The 19,044-nt window shown below is 40.9% G+C and overlaps 1 protein-coding gene across 4 annotated transcripts in view; it reads right to left on the bottom strand.

The window, feature by feature from the left end:
• Positions 1–10,702: 10,702 nt before the first annotated feature.
• The window catches only part of LOC126248242 (probable histone-arginine methyltransferase CARMER), a 105,980-nt gene continuing 97,638 nt past the window's right edge, over positions 10,703–19,044 (bottom strand). For all 4 annotated transcript variants that reach the window (XM_049949082.1, XM_049949085.1, XM_049949083.1 and 1 more), the window contains exons 11-12: positions 18,092–18,225; positions 10,703–13,794 (exon numbers count right to left, since the gene is read on the bottom strand). In XM_049949082.1, the coding sequence (XP_049805039.1) occupies positions 13,678–13,794; positions 18,092–18,225 (251 nt within the window). In that variant the 3' untranslated portion in view covers positions 10,703–13,677. The remainder of the gene's footprint in view (positions 13,795–18,091; positions 18,226–19,044) is intronic.

Genomic DNA, 19,044 nt, shown 5'->3' with positions numbered 1-19,044 from the left:
TAAATAAGAACAACAACAAAGGCATTTCTAGTAGTGACAAAAATGCCAGTGTCACTGAAGTACATTGAAAACCATATGTTGTTTCAAAAAGATATTGTGGTGTCGTTTTGGATGCCACCATGCCCAGAAATGGAAAATGCTTTGATGCAGTTGATATATAGGTGCATCAATTTGTCTATGGTAATGGATCAATAATTACAGCTAAGGGTGATAAAATCAAGAGCAAGAAATAGACAATTATACTGCACCTATGGATTGGCTCAGTAAATTTCAATCATGTTCTGGAACTGTTTAGCTGAAGTCAGTGGTGAAGGTGAACCTATTAATGGTTGGTTAGCTGGATGATTAAAGGACCAAACTACTTGATCATCAGTTCCTTTTTCCTTGAACAGACAGTTCTACATGATTGTACATAAGAGATGGCCTACCACACAAAAGCCAAGGGAAGAAAACCCCAAGATCTACAGAATGTCAACGAAGGCTACATGAAGGACAAAAAAGAGAGAGAGACATAGGAAGAAATGCAGGTGAAGTGTCCCATCTAGGGAGCAGCTGCAAGTTCCCAAAGGCAGAGTGCAATGAGGGGACGTACATCCGCCAACTCCCGCCCCCCCCCCCCACTTACCACAAGTACCCTACCCAGTAACTGCCTAGGAAAGACTAGCAACATGGACAGGTAAAGAGAAGTACAGACAGACAAAAGACAAACAAGTCAAACAGACCACAGGAGAGAGAGAGGAGGAAGAAGAAAAGAGCAGGTAGGATGAGGGCCAGGATGGACCACCACTCCCAGGCACCGGCAGCCTGGTCAGGGAACAGTAGGCAACACTGTGTTCTGCCGACTCCTCAATGGGCCGATAAGGTTAAGTGACCCTCCCTTAAAGACAGTGGTAAGAACCCCCTTCATGAATAAAATGTGAAACTAAATCAGATGCTGCTCCTAGCACTAGGTGTAGCGAGTCAGGGAGATTGAAGAGTCTGCCACAGGAAGGCTAGGTTGGCAGAGTTCAGCAATATATGGACCACCATCAAACAGGAAAAAATATGACAATGGGGTGTGTTCTCGGAATGGAGGAGATGACCATGAATCAGCCAAGTATGGCTGATATGGAGCTGGCAAACAATGACAGAGTCCTTGTGAGAGGCCTGCATGGAGGACCTCCAGATTCATAGTCTCCTTTATCACCTGTAGTTTGCTGAATTAAGAGTGAGCCATTCCATTTCCCAGATCCCTAAAACTTGATGGCGTAATACTGATCGGCCATCTGTTTCTGGCACACCAATCTCAAGAGTTGGCTTACTGATAGCCAGGTTGCCCAGTCTATAAGCGAGTTCATTCCCCATGATCCCAACATGGCCTGGGGTCCAGACAAAAGTCACTGAGTGTCCACATTGTTCAAGGACATACGGGGAATCCTGGATGTCATGACCAAGGGATGGTGAGTGTCACACTGGTTGAGAGCTTGCAAACTGCTCAAGAAGTCGCTGCAGATGTGAAAGGGCTCACCAGTGCAGGAACCGATATGCTGAAGAGTACTAGAGATGGCCACCAACTCTGCAGTGAAAGCACTACAGCTATCTAGCAAGGAGCACAGTTCATTATGTCCCACATGAAAATAAGCAAATTCTACATGATCGGCAACCATCAAGCCATTAATATAGACTACTACTGTGCCCTGTGATGCGCCAACTTGGAGAAAAAATGTTAGTGGTGGACTTTAGGATGAACCAAGTCTTTCCGACCTTGTGATAGATCAAGACGAAGCTGTGGCCGAGGGATGCACCATGGAAGTGTACATGAGTGGGCCTGGAAGAGGGGGGTAGAAGAAACAATTGGGGTTCAGAGAGGAGGGACTGGATACAGATTGCAATCCAAATCCCTGATTTGGGCTGCTGTTGTGGGAAATGAATTTCCCTGTTTGGAAAGATGAGACAGTAGTTCAGATGCCTAGGGGAGCTGCAGACATCTGTAGCATAATTGACAAGCTGTTGATGGTGCCTAATCCACAATGGAGGAAGCCCTGCCTCCAGGAGCACGATATTCACAGGGCTAGCTCAAAAGGCTCCAGTACCTGCTATGCTGAGGGCAATACCAAACCATATATCAGACTCTCATAATCAAGACATGATCGTATCTGGGCTTTGTAAAGCTACAGAAGGTTAGTGTGATCTGCAGCCCAGCTGGTGTTACTCAGATGGCAAAGTGTATGAAAGTGCAGCCAGCACTTTCGGTTAAGCTGAAAAAATATGGGGAATCCATGTCAACCAAGCATTGAACACCAATTCTAAAAAGCGGTAAGTCTCCACCACATTTATTAGTTGGTTGTTGAGGTAAATTTTGGGTTCTGAGTGAATGGTACAACATCGACAGATGTGCACAACATGAATCTTGATGGCTGAAAATCGAAAGCCATGGGTGACGCCCATGCCTGCGTCTTTCGTATTGTGCCTTGCACTCAACATTTCGTGACACCCCACACTAGAACAGCAATAGTAGAGGCAAACGTCATCAACATACAAGGAGGGTGATACTGAGGACCCCATAGCTGCTGCTAGACCATTGATGGCTGTTAGAAAGAGAGGGACACCCAGTACAGAGCCCCGCAGGGCTCCATGCTCTCGGATATGAGGAGAACTGTGGGAGGCACCAATTTGAATGTAAAAATATCATGAAACAAGAAGTTCTGGGTAAAAAACAGGAGTGCATCCCGGAGACCCCATTAGTGTAAGGTAGTGAGGATGTTGTATTGCCATGTGGTATCATACGCCTTTAGTAGGTCAAAGAAGACAGCTATAAGGTATTGACATTAGGAAAAAGCTGTTCAGATGGCAGACTCCAAGTAACCCAGATTACCAGTAGTGGAACAGTCTTGGCAAAATATGAGAGTGCAGGCTTTCTCGGCAAATTTCATATATGAAATCTTCATGGGTTGTCAGCCGAGTAGCGTCGTCGTCTCCTAGCAACGTTTTGATGGCATGCGTCTCCATCATCTTCAAGCGAAGTGGTGGTGGTAGTGATGGTGGTTAGTGTTTAACGTCCCGTCGACAACGAGGTCATTAGAGACGGAGCGCAAGCTCAGGTTAGGGAAGGATTGGGAAGGAAATCGGCCGTGCCCTTTCAAAGGGACCATCCCGGCATTTGCCTGAAACTATTTAGGGAAATCACGGAAAACCTAAATCAGGATGGCTGGAGACGGGATTGAACCATCGTCCTCCCGAATGTGTTCAGGCGAAGTGTCGGGATATTGTTGGTCGCGGGCTGATATCTCTGCTGGACCACTATCCACTTCCCGCCACTGGCCAATGTCTTGGCAAAAGTCACCCTGGGATGGAGCCAGAAGACCCTGGAAGTCAAGGAGCCAATACAGCTGCTGGCTTTCAAGCAACTGACACAGAACACTGATGAGACTAATTTGGTGATAACTGTCCATCTCTAGCAGATGCTTACCCTGTTTCAGTACTGGGATGATGATGCTTTATCGCCAATGCGATCGGCAAATGCCCTAGCTCCTGATGCAGTCAAAAATGGCAAGGACATGAAGCTGACAATCTACTGATATGTGCTTGAGCATTTGGTAGTGGATGATATTTGGCCCTGGAACTGTGTCAGGTCAGTGGGCTAGGACACTGAAGAAATCCCACTCACTGAATGGAGCATTGTATGGCTCCAGGTGGTGTGCAGTAAAAGATAATTGCTTTCACTTCACCCATTGTTTTAGGAAACAAAAGGCAGGTTGATAATTCTCTGACACAAAGGCTCAAGTATAATGCAGAGCAACATATTCGGTGACGGCATTCAGGCCAGCGTAGACAGCACCCTTCAAGGTAGTACCATGTACACCTGCAGGTGTCTGTTATTCGTAGAGGTGTCTGATCTTTGCCCAGAATTCCCAAGGAGAGGTACATGGTCTGATGGCTGAAACAAACTGTTCCCAGCATTCTTGCTTCTATCCTTTTATTAGTTGGCAGACCCAGACACGGAGCCACTTAAAGGCAATAAGGTGCTCCATTGATGGATGCCGCTTATGGCACTGGAGAGCCTGCCTACAACCTCTAATGGCCTTTGTAATTTCTGATCACCACCAAGGTAATGTCTTCCATCGACGCAGTCCTGAGGAACAGAGGATCGCTAAATCAGCTACCAGAAGAATGGCTATAATTCCATTCTCGACTGCCTCATTGACATCTCCATGTGGTGGGCAGCCATGGGCAACAGAGGGGAAAGCACCCCAGTCAACACTGTTGAGAGACCATGTGGGCAGGCACCCAGGGCAGTGGTGCTGAGGTAGGGAAAGGATGATCAGGAAGTGATCACAACCACACAGGTCATAGTGGATGTATGGGAGATGACAAGGGGCTGCAGACGGAATGGTCAATGGCCAAGAAAGTTCTGTGCACCTCACTGAGGTGTGTGGGAGCACCTGTATTCAAGAGGCAAAGGTTACATTGCGCCACTAAGTTTCCGAAGTATTTACTGTGGCCAGTGATCATTGTTCCAACCCGTGAAGGGTTTTGGGCACTGAAGTCCTCCAAGATTACTAAAGGTGGGGGGAGCTGAGAAAACAATGCAAACAATATACACTCCTGGAAATTGAAATAAGAACACTGTGAATTCATTGTCCCAGGAAGGGGAAACTTTATTGACACATTCCTGGGGTCAGATACATCACATGATCACAATGACAGAACCACAGGCACATAGACACAGGCAACAGAGCATGCACAATGTCGGCACTAGTACAGTGTATATCCACCTTTCGCAGCAATGCAGGCTGCTATTCTCCCATGGAGACGATCGTAGAGATGCTGGATGTAGTCCTGTGGAACGGCTTGCCATGCCATTTCCACCTGGCGCCTCAGTTGGACCAGCGTTCGTGCTGGACGTGCAGACCGCGTGAGACGACGCTTCATCCAGTCCCAAACATGCTCAATGGGGGACAGATCCGGAGATCTTGCTGGCCAGGGTAGTTGACTTACACCTTCTAGAGCACGTTGGGTGGCACGGGATACATGCAGACGTGCATTGTCCTGTTGGCACAGCAAGTTCCCTTGCCGGTCTAGGAATGGTAGAACGATGGGTTCGATGACGGTTTGGATGTACCGTGCACTATTCAGTGTCCCTCGACGATCACCAGTGGTGTACAGCCAGTGTAGGAGATCGCTCCCCACACCATGATGCCGGGTGTTGGCCCTGTGTGCCTCGGTCGTATGCAGTTCTGATTGTGGCGCTCACCTGCACGGCGCCAAACACGCATACGACCATCATTGGCACCAAGGCAGAAGCGACTCTCATCGCTGAAGACGACACGTCTCCATTCGTCCCTCCATTCACGCCTGTCGCGACACCACTGGAGGCGGGCTGCACAATGTTGGGGCGTGAGCGGAAGACGGCCTAACGGTGTGCGGGACCGTAGCCCAGCTTCATGGAGACGGTTGCGAATGGTCCTCGCCGATACCCCAGGAGCAACAGTGTCCCTAATTTGCTGGGAAGTGGCGGTGCGGTCCCCTACGGCACTGCGTAGGATCCTACGGTCTTGGCATGCATCCGTGCGTCGCGGCGGTGCGGTCCCAGGTCGACGGGCACGTGCACCTTCCGCCGACCACTGACGACAACATCGATGTACTGTGGAGACCTCACGCCCCACGTGTTGAGCAATTCGGCGGTACGTCCACCCGGCCTCCCGCATGCCCACTATACGCCCTCGCTCAAAGTCCGTCAACTGCACATACGGTTCACGTCCACGCTGTCGCGGCATGCTACCAGTGTTAAAGACTGCGATGGAGCTCCGTATGCCACGGCAAACTGGCTGACACTGACGGCGGCGGTGCACAAATGCTGCGCAGCTAGCGCCATTCGACGGCCAACACCGCGGTTCCTGGTGTGTCCGCTGTGCCGTGCGTGTGATCATTGCTTGTACAGCCCTCTCGCAGTGTCCGGAGCAAGTATGGTGGGTCTGACACACCGGTGTCAATGTGTTCTTTTTTCCATTTCCAGGAGTGTATTTTGAGACACTTCACCATCAGTACGGAGGTAAACACTGCAAATGGTAATATCCTGAAATGCCCTTACCCAAACAGCTAGTTTCCAAAGGTGTGTTAAGAGGCATAAGTTCACAATATAGCGTCCAGAACATATGTACAAACTCCACCCGAAACCTTGTCATTGCGTGATTCATATAATATCCCTGGTATTCACAAAGGGCAATGCAGAACGCAGGGGGAGTGCTTAAGAAACGTCCTATTTCAGCCAGGTGGTGGAATAAACTGCTACAATTCTGCTGGAGAATAATGTTGTTGATGTACTGTGAGGTCATGGAGGGGCCAAAGAGGTAGGTGATGCCCTAGGGTCACTGCTGCCAGTGGTTGAGGGGCTATGGCATGAACAAACATAGGTTCTGGGTTCCATTGCGTGGGGCAACCTGGGGCCTCAGGAACCACCGGAACAGGCAGAAGTACTATCACCAAAGGGGGCGACATCATCATAACTGTAGCAGATGACTGTTATACTGCTGGGTGCAGCTGATTGTACTACCTCTCTTGGTTTGTCCAGAGTCTTATGTTCTTGCATTTTCTTCCCTCTCTGGAAAATGTTGCAATCTGGCGAGCAGGATGAATGGTGTTTTCCACAGTTGACACATATGGGGAAAAGGTACAATGAGAGTTCGCATGCAGTGGTCATCCAGTCTCTACAGATGGGGCTAGCACTGCAACTCTAAAGACATATGCCTGTATTTCAAACACTTGAGGCACCACTTGGGGGGGGGGGGAGATATGGCTTCACATCGCATCAGTATACCATCACCTTGACCTTTTCAGGCAATGAATTGCCTTCAAAGGCCAAGATGAAGGCCCCAGTAGCAACCCTATTCTCCTTTGGCCCCCTGTCACTCCAATTTGGTGCAAAGCTTGTCATCAGATTGCAAGAGCAGGTCTCAGTGTAAATGGTGCCCTGAACCATTGGATTATTATGGGGAGTGACAATCACAAGGGATGCTGTTATCAAAACAGGCATTCCTTCTATGTTCTCCACAAAGAATAAGGGCTTTGTGGCCAACAAGAAACTGCCATCAGTCCTTGTACAAACCACGTATTGTGGGAAGTATTCTCCTCCCAGCCTGAGCAATGGCTACTTGGCTAAGAATCCATTACTTAGAGTCTCTTGCCCCAGTCACTATAGGCACATACTCCTTGGCACACATGGAGAGTTTTCAGCTCAGGCACCAACAGTGTCATGGTCATGTGCAGGTACTTGACCGACCCGACACTTGGCACTTGTATGTGAAACAAGGTCGTTTGCTACAAAGTGACACATCTATTGATCCTGTAAGTTATCTCAATAAATTTGTATATCACTGCGAAGTCGTAAAGTCCTTTCCGACTCACCCTGTATGTCAGAGTCTTCAACTAGTGCATAAAATAATAAAAAATGTAGCACCAAAATTCTATACATAAGTGAGACATCAATACATATTTGATTAAGGTTGTATGCCTCCTCCACCTCATAAATAAAAACATTTTCTTCTTCTTTAGCGTTTTGTCTTATGATAGGTTTCAGCTGGAGACCCTCCAACATGTTCTGTTCTGAACATCTTCATCTGTTTGTGCTCTTCTAATGTCAAGTGCCATTTTATTTCTCTTCCTACCTCTTCCTCTCATTCCTTCTGTGTTTCCCTCTACAGTTCTTTGCTGCAGATAATTCCTATGCGTTATATGTCTCAGCAGAGATTTTTTCCTTTTTCTGATCATTTCCAATAACATGCTTTCTTCCCCTATTTTCTACATTACTTCTTCATTCTGAAGTCTGTCAGTAAACTTAACCTTAAGCATTCTTCTCCACAGCCATATTTCAAAATTTTCTAAATGTGTCTCTTTTTAACTGTCCATGATTGACTGCTAACAGTACACCCCAGATATAACATTTAGTAAATCTTTTCCTCAGCTCTGCTGGAATTATTCTACATGTTAATAACTGTTTAATCTTTTGAAATGCTCTCCTTTCCATAGATATCCTATTTCTTATTTCTTCTGTAAAGCTTCCATTCATTTCATTAAACTTCCCACGTACTCAAAAGATTTTCCTTGGTTTATCTTTCTTCTGTCTATTAATATGTTAACTGGAGCTTCCTTCTTGCTTATTCTGTAACTTTTGTCTCCATTTTTCTTCATTCCATTCACCTCAACCCTTCTTGCAGTACTCCTCCACATCATCTGAAATTCCTCATTCTGCCAGCACTGCTTCATCATCCACATATTTTATGGTCTTTATTCTCTCCTTCACTTACAATGCTTCTTGCATCCTCTATGGCCTCACCTATCATTTCTTCTCCACATATATTCAATAACTTCTGTGACAGTGACTATCCTTGCGTTACTGCCCTTCCAGTGCTCATTTCTTTTATCTCCTCACTCCCTACTCTGTCACTTTTTAGTTTATATACATCTCCTTTATTAACCTTATAAATTCCCAGTAAATAAAACAGCTTTTAAAATTCTCAGCAGTATACTTCAGTTGTCTATCAAAAGCCTTCTCCCACTCGATAAAACAAATACACCCCCCACGTTCATTTCTATTATTCCCCTTCCAATCATTCTCAGACAACCTATTGCATCTTTTGCTCCTTTAACCTTTCTGACCCCAAATTGGTCTTCCCCAGTATTTTCCTTCATTTTCTTCACAGTTCTCTTTAGCATGACACATTACAGCCTTTGTAATGGGACTGATGAAACTAATTATTCTATAGTCTTTGCATTGCACTTTCTAAGTAAACATACTACATTGGTGTTAAGTAAATCTTCACGCCAAATTCCTGTCAGACATTCTGTTTACCTCCATCAATCTGGCTATTGAATTTGGACCTAAGACATTCAGTGCCTCAGATGGTACTCTATAAATGTCCAATGTTTTCTTCTCCTGGAGTTCCTAAACTTCTTTCTCCAATGCCCATTCCAAGATCTTATGACCTGTTATCGTCATTCCGTTCCCCTTCATCTTCCAAGATTACTCTGGTGTTATCTGCCAATGCACTATATAACTCTTCCATATAATCTATCCAAACATTCTTCTCCTTTTCCATACATATGGTCTTTTGCCCATGTTTATTTAACATTCCTTGTTTGTTCACTTTCTTGGCATATATTCTTGTTGAAGGTGTCACTACTCTGTACATTTCTTCCATTTTTCTTTCTTCTCCAGTTCTTCTATTTCCTCAAATTGTTTCCTTATCCAATGCTCTCTAGCATGCTCAGTAAACTTTCTTAGTTCATTATACAGTTTTCTGTATTCTTCTGAACTGTCATTTTCCCATTTTCAACCTAGTGACTGCACTCTTTCCTATAGTCCCACATCCTTCAATTTCTCAACATCTCATTTCTTTATCTGTTGTCTTTTCTTAATGTGCTTCAATCTTGTCCTAGTATCTCATACAAGTAAATTTTATCTGTATCAGCATATCCATCTACAAAGATTTTTGCTGTCTTAATGCTATTTTTATAACAGCCATTTGATATCTATCAATATCACCTGGAGCTTTCCATGTGTATAACCTTCACTGAATACATCAGTTTTTATCCCCTTTAATTGTCTTTCCCAGTCCAAAGTCTACAACTGTGTTCTCCCTTCTTCCCTTTCCCACTGTACTATTACAGTCTCACATCATTCCAGTTCTTGCTTGTCCCTTCCCATTTTCTTCTCATTTCCTCAGTCTGCCCATATATATTGTCCAATCCCTCTTCATTTTCATCCGATGTTAGCACATAAATGTAAATAATCAATGTATCCACAGGTTTGTTTTATGCTTTCACTGCTAACACTCTGGAATAATCCTATGTGCGCACACACACACACACACACACACACACACACACACACACACACACACACACACTGCTTCAAATACTTAGTTTTGAAGCTGAATTGGACTGGAGAAACAACAAACTCTTCAATTGGAGCTGTGTGATAGTTGTGCAGACTTGTTTTGAGCAAAAAACAGCTGAGGAAATAAAACAGTCCTAAAACACTTGAGCCTTTCCTACTGAAAACAGTCAACTGTGAAAATGCCAATTTCTGTGTGTCTCAATAGCAAAACAAATGTAGGAAGCGCCATCAGTAGAGCACAGTATAGCACATACAAGTTAACTTCTATAAGCAGGAAACTAAGCATACAATGAAGGAACATATACTCATATCTGATAATCTGAAGTACTAACAGATGCCCGACTGACCTATTTCAGTAAACTAAGGAAATCTTTAAGTGGCCACCTGAAGCAGTTACAACAGCTTTTCTTATATATTAAGAACTGCGACACGTTTATAGTAGCTTATACAATAATTCGGTAAATTTAGAGAGAACAGTTTCAGGGACGTTATTCAAGTGGTGGTGATTTTACACTCTGAGGTTTGGCAGTAACTATTACAAAGGAGAAAACTTATTTCTTAACAAATACAGACTTATGCCACCAAACTGTTAATTTCAATAACACCCCTAACTCTCTCTCTCTCTCTCTCTCTCTCTCTCTCTCTCTCTCTCCCTCCCCCTCCCTCCCTACCCTCCTCTACTCTGCAGTTACTTAGTTTCAAAGATTTGATTCCAGAATATTTTGCTTTTAAATGGCAGAAGTAAATGAGACACAGAACAGGAAGTAAACAAGTGTATTTAATGCCTACAAATGAAAGTCTTTTAAATGTAGTGTAATTGGTGTATTTTTTCCTGACAATCACAATTTTATTACCAAATCCATTTTTAAATCACACTCATCTGCAACAGAATGGACTTTTCAAAACAGAAATAAAGAAAAAGGTACAATACTTTCACATAATTGAGAACTTCTGGTCCCATATCACATTATTACAGAGTTGAAAACAACATTGAATTGTAAATTACAATCACTGAAAAACAGTGAAGTCATGATCACTAAAACAAACAAGTCTCCACACAGTTACAGGTATGAAGACAATAAGTAACTGTAAAATCCTCATCACTAAAAGAGTGAAGTCACGAACAATCAAAAAATAAAATAAAAAAGAAGTGCCCATATTATCACATCATTTAAATATGTGAAAACAACTTCTTATTGTAAATGTTTAATCACTGACACAGTGAAGTCATGAACACTACAATAATATAGTTTCTCAGAATAAAGCTTAGCAAGGTCTTGTTCCCATGAAGTCACTTATTCTGTTGAATATTTCATGGGTAAGTGCCTATTCACCTGCTGTGCAAAAAACTGACTTTTTCTACATGCCAATAGGCATTTGATTCTCATATACAGATCAGACAACCTATTAACTTCACTGTGTAGTGACAATCCACTCTCACAGTTATTAAACTGTTTTTGCAACATGTTTCTCTACTTCAACAGAAGGTATGGCAAGCATCCACAAAATTCCCATGCAGAATATGTGTAAATCACAATGACAGCAACATTGCACTAAGTTTTACACATATTTTGTATCTATTAAAGATAGCAAGTGTAGTTACATATTAATCACCACAACAAAGAAATATTCTGAACACTAAAGAAAGAACACAATGCAACTTATTTATTAACCCTTCAAGTTGGGTGCCCCGAGTATGTATTCACATACTGTGAGCATCTGGACTGGCAGTATTCTGAGTGTGTACTCGCCATTTGCAGTCTAACTGTTACAACAGTTGATTACAATGATACTGACAGTTTGGAAGAAACAATAAAAAACGTGAAGTAGAAACTGAGGATCATGAGGACGTCACATGACACATGAGTTGCACCTGTGCAAAATGTCAGTATGAAGAAGACTGGATGTGGGAAGAAGTTGACTATTCTTCTGTTGCCTTTAAAAACACTATTTGTTGGTAAATGTGAACCTGTGATATAGGTGAATTTTGCAGCAGAAGCATTAAAAAAAGACATATTTATGTGAAATAACCACGTGTGAAACTAACCATTATGCTGCAGATTTAGTTGCTACAGTAACCCCAAGAGGCATAAGAGTACAAAAGCCTCAGTGCATTAAATAACACAATATTTTTATCGGTGGTGTAGATCTGAATGATTGAAAGTACAACCTTCTGTCAAGGAAGGAAGAAGATGTAAAGTAGTACACAAAAATGTTTAGAAGGTTAATCAGTACTATAGTGCATGATGCCTTTATTTTTTATAAAGCCAGTGGAAAGACAAAGGAAGAAATAAATGTAAATTTCAGGCTACTACTCACACCAGAACTGCTGGAAATTCACAGGAAGAATGTAGCTTAACCTCTGTGTGATTGTCCTTCAGAAGGTGTTATGCCTGAACCACCCACAACAAGGCATTTCACACCATATAAGAGCAAGCTTAAAATGAGATGAACAGTATGCTGCAAGAAACAGCATTCTGCTGCAGAGACTGCAGTGTAGGACTTTGTTTCAAAGATATTTTTCAAGCTATTGTATAAAGAAAACCAATTTTAAATAATAATGTATGTTTTAATCATACCAAACATATATTGTTAATTTCTGAAACCTTTATTTCTTTCCTACTAATAATTTCCTAACTACGGCAAGTTCATTAGCAGCCACACATATAAACTACCACCAGTGGACTAGGCACGCACACAGACTCTACCAACTTGAAGGGTTAATATAATTAAATACATCAAATACATCACAATATCAAACAGTAAGTTTCTAGTAATGTCTATCTCACACAAATTTTAAGCAACACAAAAAACTAGTGATAAGGAGAGGGGAGGGAAAAATCAAAATTTTTCTAAACCTGATTTGAAAGTAAAATAGTAAATCTACACTCGCATAATGTTCTAAAACGAACACATTCACATTTGTTCCAAGGTTTTCATTACTTGGCATTGTTACAATATTTAGAATTAAAACCTATAAAATGTATTTAAAAAAACGTACATAGTACAAGTCTTCATATTATCAGCAATAAGGCATTTTTAAACATTAAAAATGTCAATTATAAAAATACAAATAAAATAAATTAAAACCAATTTTAAATTCATTGTCATTTAAAACAATAAGCACTCACATAGGAATACTGGGTTTGGGGGAGGGGGGGGCAGGGATGGGGAGGGAATTGCAACCAAACTGAGAAGTTCATTTTCCTTCTTCTGGTCACACACATTTAAATTCTATATGTCACTAACACACCACCATTCAACTCAGGAAAACTGACACCACAACACAGAGGCACAGATACTGTAGCTCCTGATCTATGCTTATCAGGCATCAGCAGAATGTATACTTCACAGAAGCTGTAAAAGACTTACTTTTGAATACAAGATGGAACTGTATAATACATGCTCCAGTTCTACAATCCTTCATACTTCTACACTTATGCATGCTAAGTCAGTCTTCTCTTATGTAAATTTGGTAAAATCTTCGTCTGTTATGTAGTGATACCTACATTTCTCAATCCTTTGAGAAATAATCCGTTAAGTATGCACAGCACATGTGTGCACATGCACGCATGTGTGCACACACAAAAAACACACACACACACACACACACACACACACACACACACACAGAGCTCATCTCAGAGGTAGTTGAGGTGACAACACTTTTCTTCGGATTTACAACATGAGAGCAAGCCACTTTACATAAAATATTAGCAGCCCTTGAAAAGTGGTACTTCCACTTAAAGTCTACACACAAGTTGCAAGTAAAAACCTCAGTTTTGTTTGTTATATCCACGGACTCACTGTCTGTAACTCTGTGCTGTCAACACTGTGCTGCCAGGAGTTACATAGTCTCCTATCATTAAACTGTTGTTCACTGGGTAATGAGAAGTATTCTGGAGGACTAGTTGATGAGTCTGAAAATAATAATAATAATAATATTACAAAGAGAAACACAATAATTTAATTTGTTATTGTCATGTAGCAGTACCAAACATTGAAAAAACAGATTCATCCAGGTTTCTTCCATTTCATGTCCCACTTGTACAAAGTTGAAAGACATATATTCTTAATTTTAATAATACTACACACTAACACAGTGATGTTTTTATACTATTTGTGAAAAAATTCTACAAGAAGATTCTTGGTACCTGAATGCAGCAGTCCAGTAACTGTAAGGAGAACAGACGCGATTAACGGTCGCCGTATGTTCATTCAGAATTTCTTAGCGAATGTTGGCAAAATAAACTAGGAGGAAGTATTGGTAGAGCCTACTTTGGACACAAAACTGAATGGAAATTGTAACAAATAATCACAATGAAATTGTCCCTCAAACTGTTTGGCTGACACAGACAATCGAGCAGAGTACGACAATGAAAACCCACTCAGTCACCAACGCTAATCACCCCACTCAAACTTAGAACAACAGACTGGACAGAATTCTTTTGCAGTCCAACAATATGTGTGGATGCAATCCTCCTCGTGAGTTTCAAAAATAACCTCTGTGTCAGCAAGGGTGAAACTACCAAGTTTACATATAGGTATGTCATCACTAGACCTCCTTTGCCATAAGAACTTGCAAATCACAGCAGCCAATTTCATAATTTTTGTCCAGTCTTCTATACAAGGACACTGTATCATTGGAGATGGCATTAATTATTTTTGTATTAAATTCAGTAAGAGTCATCAGATCCTACACAATCTAGGGTAATTATGTACCAATTTATTATTGTAGTTGCCATGTAGCAACAACAAAAATGTACACTTATGTGAAACATAGAAACTGCTCACAATGTTCCTGGAATAAAATAATCTGTTTCCACTTATGCAAATGGTTTTGATTATAATGAGAGAGAATATTCTGTGTTCTCAGATAAGCTACACCGATGGACAGATGCAACTGTTTCTCTGTAAAGTCCTCTATCACGAGTCACATCAAGGGATGTCAAACTTTTAGGTCAAACAACCTGAAACCCACTTTTCCATGCAATAGTATCATTAATTTTCTTATTGTGTTTTGAGATGAGAACAACAAACTCAATCACAGCAATTTGGACCAATCTGAAATTTATCTGAGATTAGTGAGACACTACCTTATACTAAGTGACTATGCTAAGCTGTTGACGCAACTATTTCTGGAACCATTTAAGGTATATTAATTCTGTTTTCACCCAAAAGAATTTTATGAAGGTCTTCACCTAAATTACACACAGTCTCTTTCCATTGCTACATTAAGTACAGAGATAGTGGCATCAACTTAACTTTTTCAAATAGTAATTTCCCTCACTAGTGTAATAGTTCTAAAACAGACCAATTCAATGGCATTTTACACTTCATAATCCAATTACTAGTTTCAGGGTAATTACAATAGTTAGAAATAATTTACCAGTTTTGAACATGAAACCAATGGTTATCTTACAAAGAAGTTCTTAATAGGCACATAGGGAAATATGTCACATTGCACAAGGAGGAAACTGTTTTGTACCATTGCAACACCAGTATAAAAGGAGCACCAAGGAATTGTAGCTTTCATTCTGTCTGTTATTCATGTGTGTTCAGTGCTGTTTGGTTTAAAAAATATGCTTCATTCACAAATCAAGAGAAATTGGATATGATACTACCGTGCACAGAATGCAGAAGGAACATGAAGAAAACAGTTGAACTGTATGCACAAAGGTATCCTGACAAGGTGTACAACAAGAATGACAGTTTGTATTGAAAGGGCACTGGAATACCTTGCAAAGGGTATGTAACAAGCCTGTAATGAGCATATCAAGCAAAATAGATGTTCAGGCAGTTTTTGCTCATAAGAAGCAAGATCAGGACAACGTGTTTCTTCTTGGAATTATTTGTGCCAATCGAACTACATTTACAATCATGCAGAGTTGAATGTAAGACATATGCATTATTGCATCACCAATAACCCACACTAGCTGAGGCAGGTTGAAAATTGGAGGCAGTTGAGAGTGAAAGTATGGTGATGGGTTATTGAAGACTATGTGACTGGTCTGTACTTCATTGAAGAAACCTAACAGGTAAAAAATGACACACACCATTTCTTAGCAACATGCTACCAGCTCTCCCAGAGGAAGTACCACTCAAAATATGTAGATGTATGTGGTACCAACACAATAGCTGCCCAGCTCACTACTTGCTTATTTTTCAGAACGCTCTAGCCCAGCTGTTTCCTGCTCGCTGGATAGGATGTAAAGATATTGTCAGTTGGCCTGCTTGTTTGTTTGTTTGTTTGTTTGATTTGATGCCACAGAACTTTTCTCCACTGAACTTTTTCTCTGGGCAAAACTGAAAGATAATGTCTATGCAGAAGTCCTGGCGATTCAAGAGGATTTAAAACTTCATACTGTGCAGCACATGCTGTGATGTTTATGGAATCTCTTTGGTCCATTCAGACACCCTTGCAATAACAACTGCTAACAAGTATTGCAATAGATGGTGGGCATTTCAAACATCTGACATAAATGAAATTTTAAGGAAGTGTTCATGACCACATTCTTTCACGATTTCATTTTTGTTGCTGTTACTGATGTAACTTTGTAATGTGAGTGTTAATCTCAATATTAAACTTATGATGCAATGTTATAGTATGTTTTACGAAATCATTCAATTATGATGTTCACGTTTCTTTCAAAGCTCTGCAGAACCAAGAGCAGAACTGTTACTACAGTCAACTGGTGAATCATCCTAAGATGCCATGTATTTAGCTTCCAGTTGGTGTGTCAGTCCAACCACATGTATGCATGTCGGATTAGTATCTGTTTTAAGTTAATTAAATTTTCCAATTCATCTGGGTGAAAACAGAATTACAATGTCTTAAATAGTTCAGGAAATATCAAAGATGAAAAGCTTGCTTCAATTCCCATGTGCAAGTAAGTAAAATAATAGAAAATGCTCTCCTTTGTAGGCTGCCACTACAGCTAGCTGCTATCATTAAATTTCTGATGAGGGAAAGGCCGACAAAAGGTGCAAGCAATTTGTTAACGCTGAGAAAGTCGATGCACAAATTTCAGCAGGAAAAGACGATGGTGAGGGGAATGGGATTCTAATACTACCCCAAAAAGGCAAAGAAATAAAGAAAGAGCACCAATAAAATATCCGATGGATAAATGTCTTGTTAGAAAGCAATGTTGTGATATGGTGAACAATACCACGAAACATCAACTATGAGAAAGTTAACAGTTTTTGTCACACAGGCTAGCAAGGAAACTCAAAAAAAGTCCTGCCTATGGGATTTTGTTTTATAAGACATCATAATAAATAAGTCTAAAAACAACACACAGTTTTAGAAAAGACATACCATTACAGATTTGTATGAAAAATGAATAATAAAAAATAAAGTAGCTGGTAGCCCTTTTTGACAAAACTGAATTCATAAATATGGCACTGAATATGTGATACCAAGCTCACAAGGAACATTGTTGAATGAAAGTGATATTCAGTGTTTAATCATTATGTTATACAGGGCATTAGCACACAGATGTGTAGTTCATAGAAGCACTCCAGTTTTATTAGAAAGTATGCTCTTACTACCTCCTCTCCCTGGCCAGGCCTGCAAATTTCCTGGGACAGGTAATAACATGTTCCTGTTCCCACTGATAACTATTAGTTTAGTTTGAACTTTTGTTACAAAACAAAAACAGTAACTCCTGAAAGGATATTGAAGAATTCATTCCCCAATTTTAATAACAATTAAATCTTCATTTCATTTGCGAAGTATGCAAATTGTTAAATAAAACCAAACTGTTCAGACAACTTGCAAAAAATCTCTGTTTGCGACTTAAGTGCAAACTTTAATCACAGTCTCTGCATGAGAAAGGAGTAAGAGCTATGAATATCTGCAATATGAAGTCGCTTAAAGCAATACTGTCTCCTACCGTGGGAGAAGGGCAATTAATCCAACTGACAATGCCACACAACATTTAACATTATCTTTGACTTGAGTACAAAGTCAACAACCATCACTAGTTGCCTGTAAGACCAGTAGCAGGAACCTAATTTATTGCAGACACATACTTTCAGCAACAATCGTCACTACTGTGGTACATAAAACTAAAATTGTATGGTCACAGAATAAATACACTACTACGCTCCTAACCTATCACTGCCCTTCTGAAACACACACACACACACACACACACACACACACACACACACACACACACACACACACACACTTCTAAATACAGAATTACTAACCGGTGATGTAAATAACGTTGGTGATATTCCACCACCTATCAACTGTGCAGCCTGGGTAGATGTAGCAGTTCCTGCACATACTCGTTGACGTCCAGTACTTGAAATGGATCCTGGGTGAATATTCGGTTGACCATCTGCACGAATTGAAATGCAATGAAACACTTCGAATGTAATTTGTACTGCACAGCTATCTTCAACATATTTCATGCAAAATTAAAAGGAAAAACACACTGGTTATATAAAGCTATGTTACAGCACATAAAACAGCAGCTGGTTCCAAATTAAATAACCTGGAAGGAAACACTAGATCATGCAGATTAGTTGTATCATTGCTACAATAATGAATGACAGGAAGAATTTTCTGCATTCTGGATAACATAACAGTCAGACTACCATACAGGTCAAGTACTGTTTGTCCATGATAATTTGACAATTTTGCTGGTGCTGCCAGAAGCAGAGAAAATCAGCACTAGTTGAAAGATATTCACTTGTTTTAGAGTGCTGCTCACATTGAGATGCCCATAGATGTCAAGCATTATTGTATGCATTGAAAGGCTTGCATCCACTAACTAATGATTAGCTTCTGCAAGCAATTTCCGAGATGAATTTTATCCATAGTGGATACTGTTGAACTCTGTGACTGTTCCTTTATAAGGTGTAGAAAAATTTCCACTACCAGTCACAATAAAAGATTATTTGTCACATGACCAGTTTAGGGCTTGTGCCCATCCTCAGGTGTGTATACATTCATGTACATGTTTGTATTGCTGGAGATCACTGTATAAATACAGAGAAAATTATTTGCTGGTGACTAAACAGATACAAGTGGAACAATTGTAAGTGGCATTACAGATATGTTTTTGACAAATGCTGCCTTGCCACTTACAATTGTTCCACTTATATCTGTTTAGTCACCAGCAAATAATTTTCTTTGTATTTATACAGTGATCTCC

This window comes from Schistocerca nitens, chromosome 3 (genome assembly GCF_023898315.1).
Source record: "Schistocerca nitens isolate TAMUIC-IGC-003100 chromosome 3, iqSchNite1.1, whole genome shotgun sequence".
NCBI classification, from domain to species: domain Eukaryota; kingdom Metazoa; phylum Arthropoda; class Insecta; order Orthoptera; family Acrididae; genus Schistocerca; species Schistocerca nitens.
This window is presented reverse-complemented; position numbering and strand designations above follow the sequence as displayed.